Genomic DNA, 19901 nt, shown 5'->3' with positions numbered 1-19901 from the left:
ATGCATATGCACTCTGTCAAGTGCACTATGCAAAATATAAACTGAAAATACATAATATGAACATAAGGAAGGTCTGGTTCAGGAGATGTCAATTGTCTATCAGTTTTATATGGTGTGAGCAGTGTAGGTAGGAGTTTTGAAATATTAAAGCAATAGCACAATTTGGAAGATCATTCAGAATTGCGCCGAAACTCAGTGTAGTTGGGCCATCTGATTATTAATGGGGATCGGAGCTTGAAGCTTAGAATTTGGTCCTAGTAAACACTCTAGCAGCAGCATTCTGAACTTGTTCTAGCCTGTTGATACTTAGAACAGGAAATCTATGAAGAAGTCCACTTTGAAAAGCAGTCCAGTTAAAAATTGATAAAAATTTGACAGTGCGTTAGTATCCTGTGTAAAGAGATAGAGTTGTTATCTTGTGATATTTCATGTATCGACACGCTTATGGATTCGAATAAAAAGCTACTGATTATGTAACCTTAAAGGATGAAAGAATTTATGTCAGGAAATGCGAGAGTTTTATGGTACTCATTGCCAAGACTCATTGATAAGACTGTAGCAACATCAGAATACTATAAGTCATCACTAATGATGATGTACTGTATTTCTCTTCATGGAATCAATGTAACTATCTACAGTTAGGTCCTAAGTATTTGGTCAGTGACACAATTTTCATAATTTTGGCTGTATACACCACCACAGTAGATTTGAAATGAAGAAATAATCACATGATTGAAGTGTAAGCTTTCAGCATTCATTCAAATGGTTTAACAGAAATATAGTATGAGCCATTTCGGAATGACAGCCATTTTTATACATGGTCCCTCATTTTCAGGTGTTCAAAAATTTTTGGACAATTGACTGACAAACTTCTTCACAGTCAGGTGTGAGCAGGTCCCTCATTATTTAATTAACTATTAAGCAGGTAGAAGGTCTGGAGTTGATTCCAAATGTGTATTTTGCATTTGGAAGCTGTCAATGTGAACTCTTAATACTGTATGCCATCCAAAGAGTTGTCCATGCAGGTAAAAATAGTTCATTATTAGGCACAGAAAACAAAACAAATTCTTCTGAGAGATAGCAGATAGAGACCCAAACTCGTCTGAGAGATAGAGACCCCATGAGTGGTCAAATCAATCATCTGGTACATTCTTAAAGACAAGGAGCTCACTGGTGAGCTCAGCAACACCAGAAGATCTGGACAGCCATGGAAGACAATCATGCTAGATGATTGCAGAATTCGTTCCTTGGTGACGAAAAACCAATTCACAACATTTGGCCAAACCAAGAACTCCCTTTGAGAGGTAGGCCTCTAATTGCCAAAGTCTACAATCAAGAGAAGTCTTCACAAAAGTACAACAAATACAGATGGTTTAGCACATTGGTAATCCTCAAGCATAGGAAGGACAAATTAGACTTCCCCAGAAACTATTTTTTTGAAAACAGTTCAGTTTTGCAGCAATTTTCTTTCGATAAATGAAATTAAGATCAATATGTACCAGAGTGATGGATAGAGAAGAATACGGAGAAGAGAAAGAACAGCTCATGACCTGTAGCATACCATATCATCTGTGAAATATGGTGGTGTCTGTGTTATGGCATGGGTATGCGGGACTACCAGTGCAAGTGGGTCACTGGTGTTTTATTGATGATATGACTGCTGGCTGAAGTAGCATGATGAGTTCTGAAGTGTACAGGATGATATTGTCTCCTTGAATTCAGACAAATGCTGCAGAACAGATAGGATGATGCTTCACTGTACAAATGGTCAATGAGCCAAAACTTACTGCGAAAGCAAGCCAAGTGCTTTTGAAGGCAAAGAAGTGGAATATTCTTCAGTGAACAAGTCAGTCATCTGACCTTAACCTGATTGGACATGCATTTCACTTGCTGAAGACAAAACTGAAGGCAGAAAGTCCAATGAACAAGCAGTACCTAAAGACAGCCACAGTAAAAGCCTGGCAAAGCATCAATAGGGTGGAAACCCAGTGGAGAAGGTCATGGGTTCCATAGTTCAGGCAGTCATTGGCTGTAAAGGATTTTTAATCAAGTATTTAAAATAATTTTTATATTAATGATTATGTTAGTTTGTCCAAAAAAATTTTGAGCACTTGAAAATGGGGGACCATGTATAAAAATGGCTATATTTTCTAAATGGCTCATACAGTGTTTTTGTTAAATGCCTTAATTAAAACTGAAAGTCAACACTACAATCAAATCTTGATTGCTTCATTTTAAATCCATTGTGGTGGCACACAGAGCCAAAATTATGAAAATTATATCATTGTCCAAATTCTTTTGTGACCTAACTATACAACCTTTGCTTTTCAAAAGGATAATGCTTTATCCCATTAGGTTTGGAGCACTCTGGAATGGATCTAGAAACACAGTAATATATACAGTATAATGTATCTGGGTCCCAATAGATCTCAGTTCAAATGATTCTATGTAAAATAAGATTGGACAAGCTATATGTTGTAGAGAAACACATAAGGTTGATGTTTTGATACTGTTTTGAATAGGGTTCATGCTCCAGCAAATCCATATAGGGTTCAAATAGAGGGAACAGCTTAGTAGTTGTTAGGTGTTCTAATGTGTCTGAGTGCACTGGTACAAAATTGCTGCTGTCGAGTTATTCAGGTGGGTGCTGCACATTGGTGGTTTTTGTAGTGGCACCCCTTTTTCTGTGTAGAGCACTTTGAGTGTCTTGAAAAGAGAAGAAATGCAAGGTTGTCTTCTTCTTCTTCTTTCCCATTAAGTGTCTATGTAGTTTTTAATATTCCATTTACAATGTAATTTCTTAGAAAAATGTCTGGTGAGTAATTTTTATTCTTTATTTTTTAAGTCAAAACTAAACATGAATTGTTCCTGTGTGCCAAAAGCAACAACTTATAATTGTATCATTACCAAATAAGGCTTGGACATGATAATAAATAGTTTATTGATTTGACTTAAAAAACTGGCAAACCATGCATGCTTGTGAGCACTAAAAGTGATATTTTTTCTTAACAAAAAAGAGAAAATGGCAAAAAATGTAATGTGTATGGATTAATTATAAAGTGCAACACTCCCTTTTAACATCTTACAGTTAATCTTTTTTCCCATCAATCCATGCAATTTATGATTCTTCTTTTAAACCCTCATATGGTCATGGTAAGCCAGAGCCAGTCCTGTTGGTAATGAGTGCAAAACATGTGCTAATCAAATGAAGGGATTGTTATTCCTAATAAATAAAAAAGTAGTTTTTCAAAAGAGAGAAATTGGTGAAAAATGTAATGTGTGTGGATTAAGTGACTATAACACTACTTTTTGACATTTTTCGTTAACATTTTTTTTCAATCAATTCATGCCGTCTATGTTACTTCCCTTTAGACCCTCATGGTCATGGTAAGCCCGAGTGTATCCTGGTGGTAATTAGTGCAAAGTATTTTCCAATCAAATGCAGGATTGGAATCCATCGCTTACTTGAACTGAGCCAGTTATTCCTAATATATCAAAAAGTATAAAATGTAGTACTAATATTATTTACTTTAGTATATATTAACTTGATTATCTTAAGTTTTTGTTTATTATTTGTAGTCTTTTCATTAGTGCCAATCCTGCCACCAACCCCCAAGTTTTCCCTGCAAGTTGGAGTACCTGCTTGCAGGGCTGGATGCAGATTAACGTCATATGCAGGACGAAGCAATTGCAGGTTAAGGGCCTTGCTCAAGGGCCCAGTGGAGTAGAGTCACTTCTGGCATTTACAGGATTTGAACCAGGTGGTTTGTCATGTGGTGGGTGTGGCAGCGCTCTGTAATCCAGTGCATGCTTCCAACCTCCTGCTCATCCTCCTTAGTTCTGAACCATTTAAGTACTGTAGCTTCCCTACTTTATTTATGTGTATTGTCATATTAGTATACTGTAATTAAGCAGTCTTACTTTCATCTGTATATGATGTTTATTATAGTTTATAATGAAAGAATAAACAGTATAGCTGTGGAAAATTGTTTTTGTCATATATTGTAAAACATGCCCACTTTATGCCTTTGATGTCACATAATCTAAAGTTCTGAATTGATTTTTGCTTGTTCAATAACCTTTCTGCATGCTGCATTGACAGGAAATTAATTACTCAAACCACTGACCCGAGTGGCTTTCCAGGTTACTCTGTGAACCATACAGGTTTTGTGTCAGCTCACAAAAGCTACACCAGTAGTTAAGTTGTTGTCTTTTTTCCTTTAATCTATAAATAAATAAATTAATCTATAAGTGTTAAAGTGTATTGACATTACTGTTTTTTAGCCTTAATGGGGATTGTGGAAGAGAGGTGAAAAAGAGAGTTCAGGCTGGGTGGAATGGGTGGAGAAGAGTATCAGGAGTGATTTGTGTCAGACGGGTATCAGCAAGAGTGAAAGGGAAGGTCTACAGGACGGTAGCAAGACCAGCTATGTTATATGAGTTGGAGACGGTGGCACTAACCAGAAAGCAAGAGACAGAGCTGGAGGTGGCAGAGTTAAAGATGCTAAGACTTGCATTGGGCGTGACGAGGATGAACAGGATTAGAAATGAGTACATTAGAGGGTCAGCTCAAGTTGGACAGTTGGGAGACAAAGTCAGAGAGGCGAAATTGCATTGGTTAGGACATGTGCAGAGGAGAGATACTGGGTATATTGGGAGAAGGATGCTAAGGATAGAGCTGCCAGGGAAGAGGAAAAGAGGAAGGCCTAAACGAAGGTTTATGGATGTGGTGAGAGACGACATGCAGGTGATGGGTGTAACAGAACAAGATGCAGAGGACAGAAAGATATGGAGGAAGATGATCCGCTGTGATGACCCCTAACGGGAGCAGCCGAAAGAAGAAGAAGAAGATTTAACAATGTAAACAAACCATTCTCCATGAAAATCCCCAGCCTCTCTTAAATGCCTCAAAACCCCTAACCTCCCAATCCCTTTGAAAGGTCCAAGGAGATTTTGTAAATCGGCTCCATTTATAATGCAGTTTACAAGGACGCCAGTCCAAGGAAACTTGTTCCATTTCCAATAAATATGTCCAGGGAGCCATTTACACTCTACTGTGCCGCATTTATATTGTCATATTCATCATTCCTGATTCCCACCTGTAAGACAAATCAAGTTAAAGTGTAAGTTGATTCATGTCTCTTAGTTGTGTTTCAAGATGCTTATAATAGGATTCTCACGATTTAGATAAGTTGTATCCTGAAAGTGTAATCATCCTGATATCTTAACAGGTGCCATGGGAGCTTCTTGCATGAACAATTTTGCTGTGACTTCCCTTGATAGACATAATGATAAAAGCCTAGCAGACTGCTCATTCATTTCCTTTACTAAGAGAGATTTAATGTTTTCATGGTGGATAGATGAGGCAAAAACAAATGATGTGAAATGCTATAGATGGTTAACAAGCTGTATTTTTTTGTAAACTATCCTCTGCTACTTAGAATAATGCCTTATATGTCCTTTCAAAAAGGCAAAGACCTAATGGCATCTACTGAGTTAACTGAAAAAAGGCACAGCCACTATGCATGCAGGAAAGAGAAGACAGGGGAGCTCTCTGTTTCAGAAAGAAATATCTGCAGAGATGAGTCATACACTGTTGAATATTATAGGCAGCCTAGAATGACAGTCTCCTTCTGCTAATCAGCATTGCAGGACCTCTGCTGTCAGAACATCTGCTGCTGTGGGATACAGCAGTCTAGTAAATTGAAACAAGGTACAAAAAGCAAAACCTACATTAAATGGAGGCTTTTTTCTATAGTCAAAAAAGTCAAAGCCATGTAATATGTTCATAAAAATTTAAGCTATTAGTGAAGTAGCAGGGTGTTGTACTGTGTTAGCCATAATGGATGCAATGAGAAGTCAAGCAAAATGACACCTTTTATTGGCTAACTAAAAAGACTATGATATACAAGCTTTCTAGGGAGCTCTGGCCACTTCTTCAGGCAAGAAAATCTTTCAATTGAGGCAGATAACAACAGAACTAGGCGGCACGGTGGCGCAGTGCTATCACTGCTGCCTCGCAGTTAGGAGACCTGGGTTCACTTCCCGGGTCCTCCCTGCATGGAGTTTGCATGTTCTCCACGTGTCTGCATGGGTTTTCTCCGGGTGCTCCTGTTTCCTCCCACAGTCCAAAGACATGCAGGTTAGGTGCATTGGCGATTCTAAATTGTCCCTAGTTTGTGCTAGGTGTTTGACTGTGTGTGTGTGCCCTTGTGACGATGTGGGTTCACTGCATGCTCCCATCGTCCGTCGGGGACACCTTGAACCCTGCACCGTCGGTAATGTTACCAATGAGCACGGCAGTGAGGCGCAACAAATAGAGCAAGGGAATGTTGCAAAAGTGCAAAGTGCTTTTATTTAAAACCAACAACAAAAAGAAACAATGTTTAAATAAATAGTGCAGTGTTTCAAAAAAGTCTTCATTAAATAAATAATCCATAAAAACAGAAGTGAAGTGAAGGTTAAAAACACCATAGAAAAAAATCAATCCTTTTAAAACAACGAGGTTAAAACAACGCTGGAAGCAATCCTTTAAAAACACAAAGCCCGGTGTCTTTTTACCTGGCGGCTCCACTGCCCATCAGGCTTCTCAACAGGAGAGTCGTCCTACCAGCAGCTGGCCTTCTCTCTGCTCTTCTGGTCTGGAGGCTTCCCCATCCATGGTTTCAGTTGAGCTCCCCCAGACCGAGACTTGGCTTTTTACCCAACGGCCAGGACGCTCAAGCCTCCCCACTCCCGCTGCCTTTTCGGCCTTATGCGGCCAGCCGTCCTTCTGCCAGTCACTCCCATTCCTTCATAAAATGCTCAGCGGGAGCAACCACTACCAGCTGCCTAGGTGTTGGCCAAACACCCCTGCTAGGGCTCACTGTCCAGCTGCCTGCCTGCGAGCCTTCGCTCGCTCGCACCGGCTCTCTCCTCCTCACTGCTTCCCGCAATCCTGCAACCTCTCGCTCTTTTCTTATCTCTCCCTTAGCCACCTCGCACTTCTATTTATGAAGAGGACGTGGCAGCTGTGGCAAATCAGCAGCCCCGAGCACCATCACGGATGCAGACGATTTCTCACCTGTGCACTTAGGTGAGAAACGCCCACATCACGAATCATCCCGAGAACCGCTTCAGCCACACTACCACGCCGCCTTGCTAAGCCGACAGTGATTATTTATTTAAAACTGGCCCTTTGACATGAGCTGTGGACCAGCTATATCACAGCCCTGTGGTGGGCTGGTGCCCTGCCCAGGGTTTGTTTCCTGCCTTGCGCCCTGTGTTGGCTGGGATAGGCTCCAGCAGACCCCTGTGACCCTGTAGCTAGGATATAGGGGGTTGGATAATGGATGGATGGATGAACGACAGAACTATTAAATACACTTCTAAAAAATTTTAACAGCACAATTTTTGGTATTTGTGCGAATTAATAATTTGTTGCTTTCACTGCTTTTATATGGTCTACACCTCTTGCAGTAATCTATCATTGCTGGCTGATGTCCTTCTTCATGAAGTTTTCATAGTTTATATGCATTTTTACTGGGAATGTTAGTTTTCTTCCACAATTCAGTCACATATTGTTATGTTGATTGGAGACTTTAAATTGGCCATGTTTTTTGGGATGTGAATGCGTGTGCACTGTGCACAACTCAGAGTGAGGCAATACTAAAAATGCAGAAAATGGCAAATGAATGGTTATTGGAATAAATGATTCACTTTAAGATATACCATGCATGGTACAAGCTGCCTGTCTTGTTTAGCTTTGTAGAAATTATGCCCTGCAAATCACTTTCTGTGTTTGAACACTACTAGCTTTCTTCAGTGTCTTAAGGCAGGACGTTTTATATACCCACTTTTCCACGTTTGGTTGGGCCTTTGCATTTATTAGTAGTATCGAAACCTATACAGACTACAATAACATTCTTAATTGGATGTATGAACATGCAACATATTGCCACTTTCATTTAACAGAATGCCTGTAGCATCATCAATTGACAAAAGATGTTAGCAGGGTGATTCAAAAGCAGATTCATGTGCGACAAAAATTAGAATAGTGAAGACGTATTTGACTTAGGCTCAAAGATTATCATAAATCTATAACAAACAAGCAAGAATCAGTCTCTACGATTGAAATCTAGTAAACAATTCTTACTTGCATGTGCTAAAAACATGCAACATGTTGTTTCTGTCCGGCACTGTGATTAGTGAGTATAACAACCTCACCCTGAAATGTATGTTTTCGTTTCTCAAAAAAAATCAAAACACAGTTTACAGCATTATTTACTAGAAGCTTTTTTTTAAAAAATACTTGTAATAAAGGTAAATCCACTCATTGATCACCCCAGCCTAAAAAATGTAGATACAGTAACTATCCAGATTTCCAATCACCCATGCTAAGGGAAATTCAGAATTATTAATTAATCAGTTAGTGTGTTCTTGATATGAGAGAGGTGCACAAAAGAGTACTTGAAGAAGTTTGAATTCTTGTAATTGCAGGAGGGTTCTCTGCAATCAAAGACTCAGTCTGCTTAAATAAATTGTTAAATTTACACATGCTGTTGTGTTTATGTACAGTTCTCTGTTATTAGAGAGGGGTCCTCTTGCTCAGTGAGTACTAGGTAATTTTCTTCCTTGGTTATGCACCTAGAGTAACCTTTCACTCAGAGTTTTATCATTTATGCTGAAGGTTGGTTGGCACACTAATATTTCCCTCATCTTGCCATTTATATTCTTTCAGGGATTCATATCCTATAGAATCAAGCATAGCTTCTTAATAGACCTTCAAGAGTCTGGCTAGCTTAGGGAACTTCTGTTTGTCCTTGAAAAGCTATTCCTGACTGTAACACATTGGGGTTTCTTTTTAATAAAAGAACCTTCTGACTTGTCAGCTCCATTATAATAGCTACCCCATATTCTGAGGAAGTTTCATATGAGGAGACCACTATATAAAGAACCCCCAAAACTTTATTTTTAAGAAGTTGCAATGTATTTTGGAAATTCTCATAATGTAAAAAAGATGATATGAACACTGATAAATATCAGTCAGCTAGCTTAACATGTATTGCTGGTAAAAATAACGGGTACTATTCCTAAGGTCAAGACAGAGATCCAGTAATTTTGCAAAGGCATATTAGAGGGCATTCAAAATGTGTTTTGTTGTAAAAGATTTCATTTTACAAATACTCGAGGTTTATGATGAAGCAGAAAAGCATTGTACATTCTGATACTACTATTACTACTGTTACTACAGTTATTAAATAAGACTGTTTAGATATTATTTTACATGCATTCATCCATTCATCTTCCATCAAAATACAAACCCATGTGAGGCTAGTCAAAGTGCAGTCTGCACATGGGTGTTGAACTGACTTAACTACAGAAAACAATGTTTTTAGGCACTAGACATTTTTTAAAAATAGTCAAATTTAGAGTACTGTAGGAACAGTGTTAAAACTACAGCTTTTTCTTTGATAAATCATTTAGATTAACTTATAACTAGCAAGTTAGTTGCTGCAAGTTTGCATTTGGCTTTAAATTACACGGATAAGGAAATAATCTAGAATCAACAGAATCCCTATTGGAAGACCTAGGCAAAATTAACAAAAAAACATTTAATGTAAACAAGTGTAATGTGTTATAACTAGGAAGTAAACATATTTCATGTAGTTACACAGTGGGGAACCTAATGCAGAATGTACATTGTATGTTATATTAAAGACTTGAGAGACCAATTGAGCTCAGCACTATCCATAGGCAGCCAATGTGTATAACCATTTAAACAAACTGACAGATTGCTGAGTTATATAACACAATCTGTAAAGTGCAAGTCAAGAAATGTAATGCATAAGCATTGTGCATTTTCTGGGTCAAGGGCACAAAACTGCTGGAGAAGGTAGAAGCTATAGAGAAAGGTTGAATGACTTGAATATGTGAAATTTAAGATTAAAACGTAAAATAATGGAAATGTTTAAAATTATGATGGGAGTGTGTAGAGACAAGGCCAACTGTCAGTTTAAAATGTTGTTTGGCAAAAATCACTGGGACAGTGGCAGACAATTTTTTATGATACATTTTGCAGTTTTCAGGGCATATTTGTTCAAACAGAGAGCTTTAAATACATTTAACAATTTACCAAGTAATGTAGTTTAACGTAATATATTAAAGACATTCACATTTTGGCTCAACAATATTTTGGAAACATTGCATGAACTGATGGTCAGTTCTTGTTAAATCTGGTTTTATGTTCTTTTACAGTAACTGAATGATTGTATTGTACTTGTTATAGGAAGTAAAGTGTCATAACAGTATATTTCATACACACTGTAGTGAGATTGTCTATAAAGAAAGCACAGTGATTTATAAGAAAATGTATAAAATAAGTAATTGTTGTTTGTCTGCCTACTGTACCCTTGTCAGTGGCAGAGCAAAGGTGTGCAATAGTTGTAGTTTTTAATGCATACAATGAAATGTATTAAAAATGTTTCAAGTATCCATACTCATATTTAGTTTACTTTTGGAGATATAGTTTTTTTTTTTCAAGCAAGTTTAAATAGCTCCTGGAAATTCTAATGTATGATTCACTTTGATTAACATTATTCTTTTATTTACTAATCATTTTTAAATCCGGCGAAGGCAGGTCTTGCATATGACGTTATTTGTTCATTTAGATTAGCTTTATCTTTTTTTTTTTTAAAGAGGCTTGCAAATAAAAAGAAAACTTTTAACCATAATGATGTGCAGAATTTGATACCAATAGCTCAATACATTTCTGCTCTGTGAATTGGTTGTAAAGTCAGGAAACATAATACAGTACTTTTCTATGTTTCCTGCATTTGTCACAACTGTCAGTTAGTTAAGGTTTTTGTAAGTAGCAGCATTAATTTAAATCTTACAATTAAATACATATCAATTGAGAAATGAGATATGAGACCTTTTTAATGAATGAATGTATAAGTCTCTGGAAAAGTAATATGTGGAACTTTGGTTTATGAAGAAGTTAATCCGTACAGTATGTCAGTTATGTTCAGGCCAGGTTTGGCTCTACTCAGCCTGATTTTCAGTACCCTAGTATACTGTACTTACATTATTAGTAATAATAAAGATAGGAGTATAATTTGGTTCACTAATAACTACTGAGTCCTTTCAGATATATTTTATTTGGTATTGGAAAGTACTTTAGCAATTACAGCTGTGCTCAATAAATATGAGCTCAGTAATAGTTTAGTTGCTTGGCTACCTTTCCCCCAATTAAAAGTCCAGCACTGTTTTAATGAGCCGAGCAAATTAATTTGCTTAGATCTTTGAACAAGAAGGGCTTTTGACAGATTAAGGATTTTCTTTTACTCCAAAGATATAACAGCTGCAACTTACACACTTTAAAATCTAATGATGTTCTAGTTTCTCTTGATCTTTATTTTTTTTTTGTAAAATTAAGAGGTGTGTTGATTGAAATTTGCAAGGGTATTTGCCTTCGGCTACCCCATAGGCCACAAAGCACTGGACACTTATGCCTCCTCCTGTAGGCAATGGGCCCACTGAAGGACGGACCCATGTCGCTCTTTCAATCTGTGAGTGGCCTTGTCCCATATCCCAAGCTCCACCACCCCAGACCTCTGGGTTTAGGGAGGGGCCCCTGTTTTCTTTTCCGAGGAACATTATAGAGTCCTCAATGAGACATTTCATAAAGGTGAATATCAACTGTATTTAGTTTGGTCCCTCATATAGGACTAATTTGCCTTGGGTGACCTTGGTTGCAGTGGTAATCCCTGAATTTAGTGGTGGAAGCCAGCAGTAAAGGAAGCCATCAGACTGAAAAAGGAAGCCTTTTGATCTTGGTTAATTTGTGAGACTCCAGGGGCAGTTGACAGTACTGACAGGCCAAGCAGAGCATAACAATTGCAGTTGAGGAAGCAAAAATGCAAGTGTGTGATGGGTTCGTATGGCCATGGACAATGATGTTTGGAGGTCCTCAAAGTGATTCTGGCAAACTGTTGGCTGACTCAGGAGGGAGAAGCAGTGCTTCATCCATGCAGTTTGTACCAGGTATGTAGTGCTTATGACCTCACCAGGAGATGTAGTTGGGCGGAGGAAGGAGCTCTTCTAGGACCTCCCAAATCCCACTGACCCATCACTGGAGCTTAGGTTATTGAAGGTAAACTCCTAAGTGTAAAAACTGCAGGGTAGGATGATACTGGCCCTGAGTTCTTAAAGTCTCTGGATGTTGCTGGGCTGTCTTGGCTGACAAACCTCTTCAACACATCAGAGACAGTGGCAAACTGGGTTTGTGGTCCCCATCTTAAAGAAAGAGTGTGTGCTTCAACTTTACGGGGCTCACACTCTTTATCCTCACTGAGAAGGCCTATTCTGGAGTTCTGGTAAGGAGGATCTGGCTGTTGGTCGAGCCTAGGATTCAGGAGAAACAATGCAAATGTTATCATAGCTGTTAAACACTGGGCCAGCTTTTTACCCTCTGAGGGGATCATGGGAGTATTAACATCTAGTCTGCCTATGTTTTTTGGACTTGGAAAAGGCATATGACTGTGCCCTTTGGGGTGTCCTGTGGGAGGTGCTTCAGGAGTATGTGGTATTGGGCCTGCAAAACTTGGTTTGCATTGCTGGCAATAAGTCAGACTTATTCCCAGTGGGAATGTGACTTTGGCAGTGCTGCTTTTTGCCACTGATTCTGTTCATAACCTTAGAGAATTGGTGAGGAGCACAGAAATTTGTTCCACATTGAAAGGAGCCAGTTGAGGTGGTTTGATCATCTGATTAGGATCTTCTGGATGCTTCCCTGGGAAAATATTTTGGGAATTGCCTACCAGGAAGAGATCTAGGGTCAGATCCAAGGTATGCAATTATATCTCTTGGCTTGCCTGGGTTTGCTTCAATAAACCCGATGGGGTTGGGGAAAGGGGACATCTTGACATATTTGCTGAGATGATGAAGGTGAATGGAAGACATTTTAATAGGTGTACGTTTCTTTTTCTTATTGCATCTTTTAAGACACCTGTTGCCATTGCAACAGTAGGTTTCCTCATAGTTGGCTCTGGCCTGTACAATGTCCACAAAATGCAGAGGGAAGAACTTCAGTATGGCTCATAATGTGTAGCAACTCTGTGTTTCTGTCTTACAGAGAGTTAGTTACACATTCATGCGATTTTATTCTTTCTACTTTGCCACATGAAACAGCAGCAAGGCATTGAGTATTTTTTTATCTAAAAAATATACGCGTTTTTACTTATGTATTGTTACTTACAAGTTAAAGGTGAAAATGTCTGATATGAATTGTTTTAATTTTAGTCTTTACATAAACTAAAACTGAATTTTCAATAAAGATGTGTATGCCTTCTCATTGCATATATAAAAAGTAAAATATGTAGGTCTGTATCACAAACTGCAGTAAACTGTAGATAAAAATTAAAGAGTGTAGGTACTCTATGGTGTCCCAACCTGGAAAAAAGTCAAAGAACTGTAGCATACTTTAATAACCATTCATTGCCCTTTGATTACATTTACTAATTGGTAGCTTTACTTATAATGTGTTTCATACTGCCACATCAGCCAAGCACTATTAAAGTCAGTGACATGAGATGCTCCTTAGATCAGTCATTGGAATAAAGATTAACTTGTGGAATCAGCAGTGTTATAGAGTGGGTTTAAGGACAGATTTGAGAGGCTGTAAAGCATTTTGGTTAAAGCTCACTTGTTTGGAATTACTATAATAACATCTTTTGATTTATTGGATTATCGTTTCTGCTTTCACAAATGAAATTTTCATTTTGTTTTCACAGTTGCACTCTATATTGATTGTAATAAATTAGAAAAATCCAAAGGATTTTGGTACAGTTAATAGATCAAATGAAACCTTATTGCAGTGAATATCTTTTTCAACAAACTCTTTTTACCCTTTTTACTCTCATTTTTGTCAACTATTTTGTTGTTACCAAATTATTTACTTTAAGTGTACTGTCATGTCACCAGTTTCTAAAGCTAATGATGCTTTCAGGGTTGTAGTTCTTAAATTTGATTGTGTAGCCAACTGGTCAGCACAATATGACAGCATTAGATGTGGGGAACAAACATTTAACATTGCAATAATTAAAACCATGTAAAAAAGGCATACATTTGCACCAATTTGGGGTGAAAGGTGCTGTGAGGTACTTGGGAAGTAATCAAAGGATGAGTCTTCCCAGTAGACAGCCCTGTGTAGGTAGGCCCTGAGGGCAACAGACTACATGGTTTGTGTAGCTCATTTGTAGCATGTGTTCCAGTTTATTTGTCCCATTTCTTGTGTGTTTGTTTTATTTGTATCATAAACAGGCCCACTTGGATATTTGTGACTATCTTGTCTTTATTCTGGGCACAAAGAGATGGCACAGTGATACATTGGATGCTTGTATAATTTTGCACAGATTATTCCAGTCTACCAGTTACTGTTTACCTGTCTTAAAATATTAGAAATAATTAAATAAATACATGAGTAAATGACTTGTGGAATCAGCAGTATTATGTAGCGAATGTAAGGACAGATTCCATCATTCCGCACCTTAGCCACTTGCTCTTCCTAATATATGTATTATTTTGAGAATTAGTTACCATCTCATTTCATTATAGGAATGCAGGATGCTAACATTTCACCCTGGATATTGAGTGCAAGGGCATTGCAGAACCAAGTTCTGCTTGAGATGATAGCCCATTGCAGATCACAGTCATACAAATAATGTACATGCATATTAAAACACTCTTTTGCACAAGGGTCATCCTCAATGTGATCTGTGAACACTTGCTCACCTATCAGCGACCAGAGAAGTCTGGTTTTAGAAGTCTACCATCAACCACATTCTGGCACTGAGGGTTCTCATTGAGCATAATTGTGAATATCGGCAGAGTTTCTTTGCAGCCTTTGTTGATTTTCATAAAACGTTCCACTCAGTTGATTGAGCTGCCTTCCTGAGTTACTTCATGGGATCCCGGCCTTTACACTCGTACTTTGAGTGCTGTGCAGAGTGGAGGCAAAACCTCTTCGTTTTTTCCCAGTTGATTCTGGGGTTTGTTAGGGGTGTGTTTTTCTTCCTACTCTATTCAGTGCTTATATGGACTGGGTGTTGGGCAAGGTCGTGGGGTCCAGCAACTGTGGGGCATCTTGGTGAAGAAAGATTCACTTATCATGACTATGCCGACAATCTTGTGACCTTCGCAGAGTCAATGGAGGCTCTGATCGGGGCTCTTGAGAGATTGAGTGAGGAGTCAGAATGTCTGGGTTTACAAGTGTCCTGGATAAAAACCAAGATCCCAGTCTTTAATGATCTCTTCGGCATAGCCATCAGCAGTGTCCCTGTCTACAGAGTGTTGACTGTGTCGAGAGGTTTACTTACATTGGCAGTGACATTCATGTCTCTAGTGACTCTTTCTATGTAGAGATCGGTCAGTAGGTGTTTTGGGAGAGCATAGGGGGTCATAAGATCGTTGGAAAGGGTTGTGTGGTGCTCCCAATATCTTTGCAAAACGATGAAGGTCCTAGTCTTTAGAGTCCTGGGGCCTCTAGAGACTTTTCCGCGTTCAAATCGCGATGTATAAAACCTGCACTTGGCGTAAAGCCACGCACTTTTCCACGGAACCTCATACCTTGTCGTATGCAAGTTCTCCGCTCGGTTTTGCAGACTGGCGCCACCTAGCGTTAAAGCAGTGTTACTGTTCCTGTGTGGTTACGCCTTATTTTCCTGACGCGGCTTTATAAATACACTGAAACTAACCGTATATTGTTTATTAGTGTAACGCATCTGATTGTAATTAACTTGTAACAATATAATGGTCCAGGGAACAGCCATAGTATTCCAAATACCGTAACTGCTTTAGCGTTGTTACTCTCACTTCTCCTTCTTCTTCTTCTTCTTCTTTCAGCTGCTCCCGTTAGGAGTTGCCACAGCGGATCATCTTTTTCCATATTATTCACACTGCACCACTCAGAGTATTTATATCACTGTATCTGATTGTGAATCACAGCAGCAGCTGATCGGAAAGAGAATTATCGGTATACAGCTTCAAGGACACACTGTCTCAGCCACTGCAAAACGTTTTAAAGCCTTTCCTGTACGGACCTCGCGGTTCAGAAACAGTTTCATCCCAAGAACTTTAAATGCACTCAATCAATTGCACCTTGTAGAACTGTTTGTACTTATAAGTACAATCACCCCACTGTAAACTTGCACTATAGTTATAATATCGCACAACCTGAGCCACTTTATAAAGCGCGTATTTACATATGATGACGATATCATTTTTAAGGTGAAATGCAGCAAAATATGTTTATTAAATTATACAGATAAAACTTTAACTTCATTTAAATAATCTATATTCTTCACTGGGAGTGTCGTGAAGGATAGAATAATTAAACATGTACTACGAAGATATTTCAATGTTCCTTAAACGTTTTGAAGAATCAGCGCTAAGCTTACAGATGGCTTAACTTCTATTACAGAGGTGATTGTGTGGCGATCGGTTACTTGGGGAAAGAAAAGCAAGGACTGCAGTGGCGGCTACGCCAATATATATTGAATATAAAACAGAAAGAGAAAATAACAACACAGCTAAAAACGCAGCGACAAATTTCGGCAAAAGTTAAATGCTTGTGTCATGAGCACAAGGCGGCTATGCAGTGTCTGCAATGGACGTGGCCATCCACCGTGCATAAGCTAACTTACTGACATTGGCGGGCGAAGGAGCCACTGATTCTTCCTCTGCCCAGTGCCACCACAAGCCTAGAGCCGACCCTGAGTACTGCTGCAATAAATTATTTCATCGAAGTGAAACCCATGTTTAATAATGTGCTTTAACTCCTATCATCATAAAAATGATATCACGTATACATCTCAGTATTTTAGTTATTCAGAGAGCTGTAATATCATGAATGTTAATGGATTCTGTGTCCAGTTGGAGGAAGAGAGCCAGTTTATGAAGCAAGTAGTGATTCACACACATAGAGCACATAGAAGATCAAATACAAAACAAATCATTTAATGTGCTACTTTAATTACGATGTGATTTGAGAAACTGGTTAATTAAACGATTTTAAGATGAAGTTTATGATGTTCTACTTTAATGACAAAATAAACTACGTGATTAAAGTGGAAATGTCGAGATTGAAGTTGACATTTCGTGCTTTTTCCCCACTGTGTGCCTTTTTTTCTCTGTACCCTAATAAGCTTTCATATGACACTCAGGTAGTGGGCTACAACTCGCCTTTTCACGGCGACTTTGATATGTGACTCCTTTTTTATTTCCGGCACTGTTCACTTTGTGAACGTGAGCTTTCAAGTTTCTCCAACACGCTATGTCACTCGATCAACTTGCTTTTGTTGACTATACCACGGTTTATTTGAACAAATAGTATGTTTTTCCTTTGCCTCCACTTGTTATTCGCTGAAATTCTTATATTTTCCCCCGTGCTTTTCCCATTGTCTTTTCACAGAAGGCTGAGCTTAAGGGCGATTTATATTCATTTGCATATTCAAAGAGGCGTAACTCTGGGAGGAATTGGGGCGTTACGTAAAGCGCGTGCACGAGCGTTACTTTTCACGCTGATCGGGATTTATGTAGCGGAAGAACATGGAAGTTGGAATACGCACAGATTCCTGCATCTGGATTTTTCTGTGCGTAAGCACATTTCGGCTTTCGTGCTTACGCCATGTTATTGTGCGAGTTCTACGCACGGCGTTATACATGAGGCCCCTGGTGCTTCCTATTTTGCTCTATGGTTGTGAGCCATGGACGCGATTCAGTGATCTGACATGAAAACTGGACTCCTTCGGTACTGAGTTTCCTCAGATAATCATTGCGTACCACTGGTTAGACTTTTTTTCAATGAGCGTTTGCTCACAGAGTCCCGAATGAGACATGTTACCTGCATGTTGAGGGAGCATCAGTTAGGGCACTATAGTCATGTGGTGTGATTCCCTGAGGGTGATATGGCTCACAGGATCCTCCTTGTTGAAGACCCGAATAGTTGGACCAAGCCAAGGGGATTCCCACGTAACACCTAGCTGCGGCAGATAGATGGTCATTTCTGGAGGGTGGGACTGGACCACATGACTGCCTGGGGGGTTGTCAACTGGGACAACGAGCTGTTTCATCATGTGGTGGGTGTGGCAACTTGCTGTACCAGTGCATGCTCCCCTACCTGACCTGTCCTGACCTGCTGTTTTTAATCAATTGTGTAAAGATTAGACATTTTTAATTTAAAACTAAATGCAAAAAAACAATCTAAAAAAAGTTTTCATCTTTCCACAGTTCAGTATGGATCGTGCTAATGCAGAAGAGTTTTATGAAGTTTACAAAGGAGTTGTTGCTGAGTATGTTGTAAGTAATCATTAAATTTCTTAATTTGAAGATAGTTGCCTTTTCATTTAGGTGCTTTAATCTGTTGCAGGTATTATGTCTTAGGGTGCTTTCACACCTACAGCATTTGGTGCGCACCAAATGTGTTTGGTCCCTTGGTTCGGTTCGTTTGCGTTGATGTGAATGCAATCTCGGTACTTTGGTGCGCACCAAATCAATCGATCCGAGACCTGCCTGAAGGGGTGGTCTTGGACCGCTTTATCCGCTCTACTTTGGTACAGTTCGTCTGGTGTGAAAGCAACCAAAACCAAATCTGAGGAAATGGTATAGTTTAATGCAATTTGGGGTTTAAGAGATACAGGGTTGTGGGTAAAATTCTTTTCACTTCCTGTTGACTCCATTAAATTTTTCAAGCTATCGACTCGCAATGAAATCAAACTGCGGAGAAACGTGGAGTGCAGAAGAAATTAAGTGCCTCATAGATATATGGTCGGATGAGCATATCCAAAAGCAACTGTCCACGACACATAAAAACAGCTGCATTTACGCGCTGTTCAGTAAGCAGCTAAGGGAGAAAGGCTATTTTTCGGACAGTTGAACAATGCCGTATTAAGACAAAAAAACTTTGGGCGAAGTATATAGAAGTGCGTGATGCACTTAGCAAGACGGGAAGTTCTGGAAAAGAGAAAGACAAGTTTCCCTGGTGCCGATGGGCTTCGCGGTCTATTTTGGTTCGTTTAGACAAAGGCATATTTGAAAGCAAACCTTACCCACGTCTGTTTACTACATTTTAACATTTTTCTGACTGGTGCGGACTAAAGCAATCGAACTATAGGTGTGAAAGCACCCTTATGGCCTTCTGGCTAAAGTATTACACTTTAAAAAAAAAAAAAAAAAAAAAATGGCTGTTTCAATATCGGCCTGCTCCTCTCTAAGTACCTATAGTTTATGTAATATGAAATGTTTTTTATTTTTTCAATAAAGTTTTACAGTTTTACACTACTTTTCAGGTTCTGTTTTACTGGTAATTCTGTTAGCCTTTTATGTGAAATCTTTAATGCGTGTTCCCAAATTGACAAAAGCGCATGTAGATGGGATTAGGAATGGCCAAGATGAGCATGTCATTTGCCTATGAATTGGTGCAGTGAAGGTAGATTTAAAAATACTGTACTGGAAAATGGTGGTGAATGAGGAGTTAAGTCTCCGACAAATCTTTCAACCTGCCAGTCAGTTACTCCCTACCATCACCTCCACTCGGGATCTCTGGGTAGTGACTGAAAGAACTAGATCTTAAATACAAATGGCAAAAATTAAGTTCCTATGCTTGGTTGCTAGATTCACTCAACCTAATTGGGTGAGGAGTTTGGGAATATAAGAGGACTCAGGAATGGAACCACTGCTTCTCTGGATCAAGAGGAGCCAGTTGAGGTGGTAGGGGCACATCATTTTATACCCCTTTGTGCCTTCCATCAAAGAAATCCAGAGCATGATGCATTGGCAGAAGAGATTATATCTCTTCTGCGGTGGGCTGGCGCCCTGCCCGGGGTTTGTTTCTGGCCTTGTGCCCCGTGTTGGCTGGGATTGGC

General features: G+C 39.1%; 1 protein-coding gene and 1 long non-coding RNA gene across 2 annotated transcripts in view; one reads left to right on the top strand and one right to left on the bottom strand.

The window, feature by feature from the left end:
• Nucleotides 1-19901, top strand: part of nme7 (NME/NM23 family member 7) — a 212231-nt gene that overhangs the window by 122500 nt on the left and 69830 nt on the right. The window contains exon 9 of the mRNA XM_039745178.1: nt 18268-18336. Within this exon, the coding sequence (XP_039601112.1) occupies nt 18268-18336 (69 nt within the window). The remainder of the gene's footprint in view (nt 1-18267; nt 18337-19901) is intronic.
• LOC120523664 overlaps nt 1-19901 on the bottom strand; it is a 136533-nt gene that overhangs the window by 72533 nt on the left and 44099 nt on the right. The window lies entirely within an intron of this gene.

The sequence above is a fragment of the Polypterus senegalus genome, chromosome 2 (genome assembly GCF_016835505.1).
Source record: "Polypterus senegalus isolate Bchr_013 chromosome 2, ASM1683550v1, whole genome shotgun sequence".
NCBI lineage: Eukaryota > Metazoa > Chordata > Cladistia > Polypteriformes > Polypteridae > Polypterus > Polypterus senegalus.
Note: the sequence above shows the minus strand (reverse complement) of the source record. Positions and strands in the feature narration are given on the sequence as shown.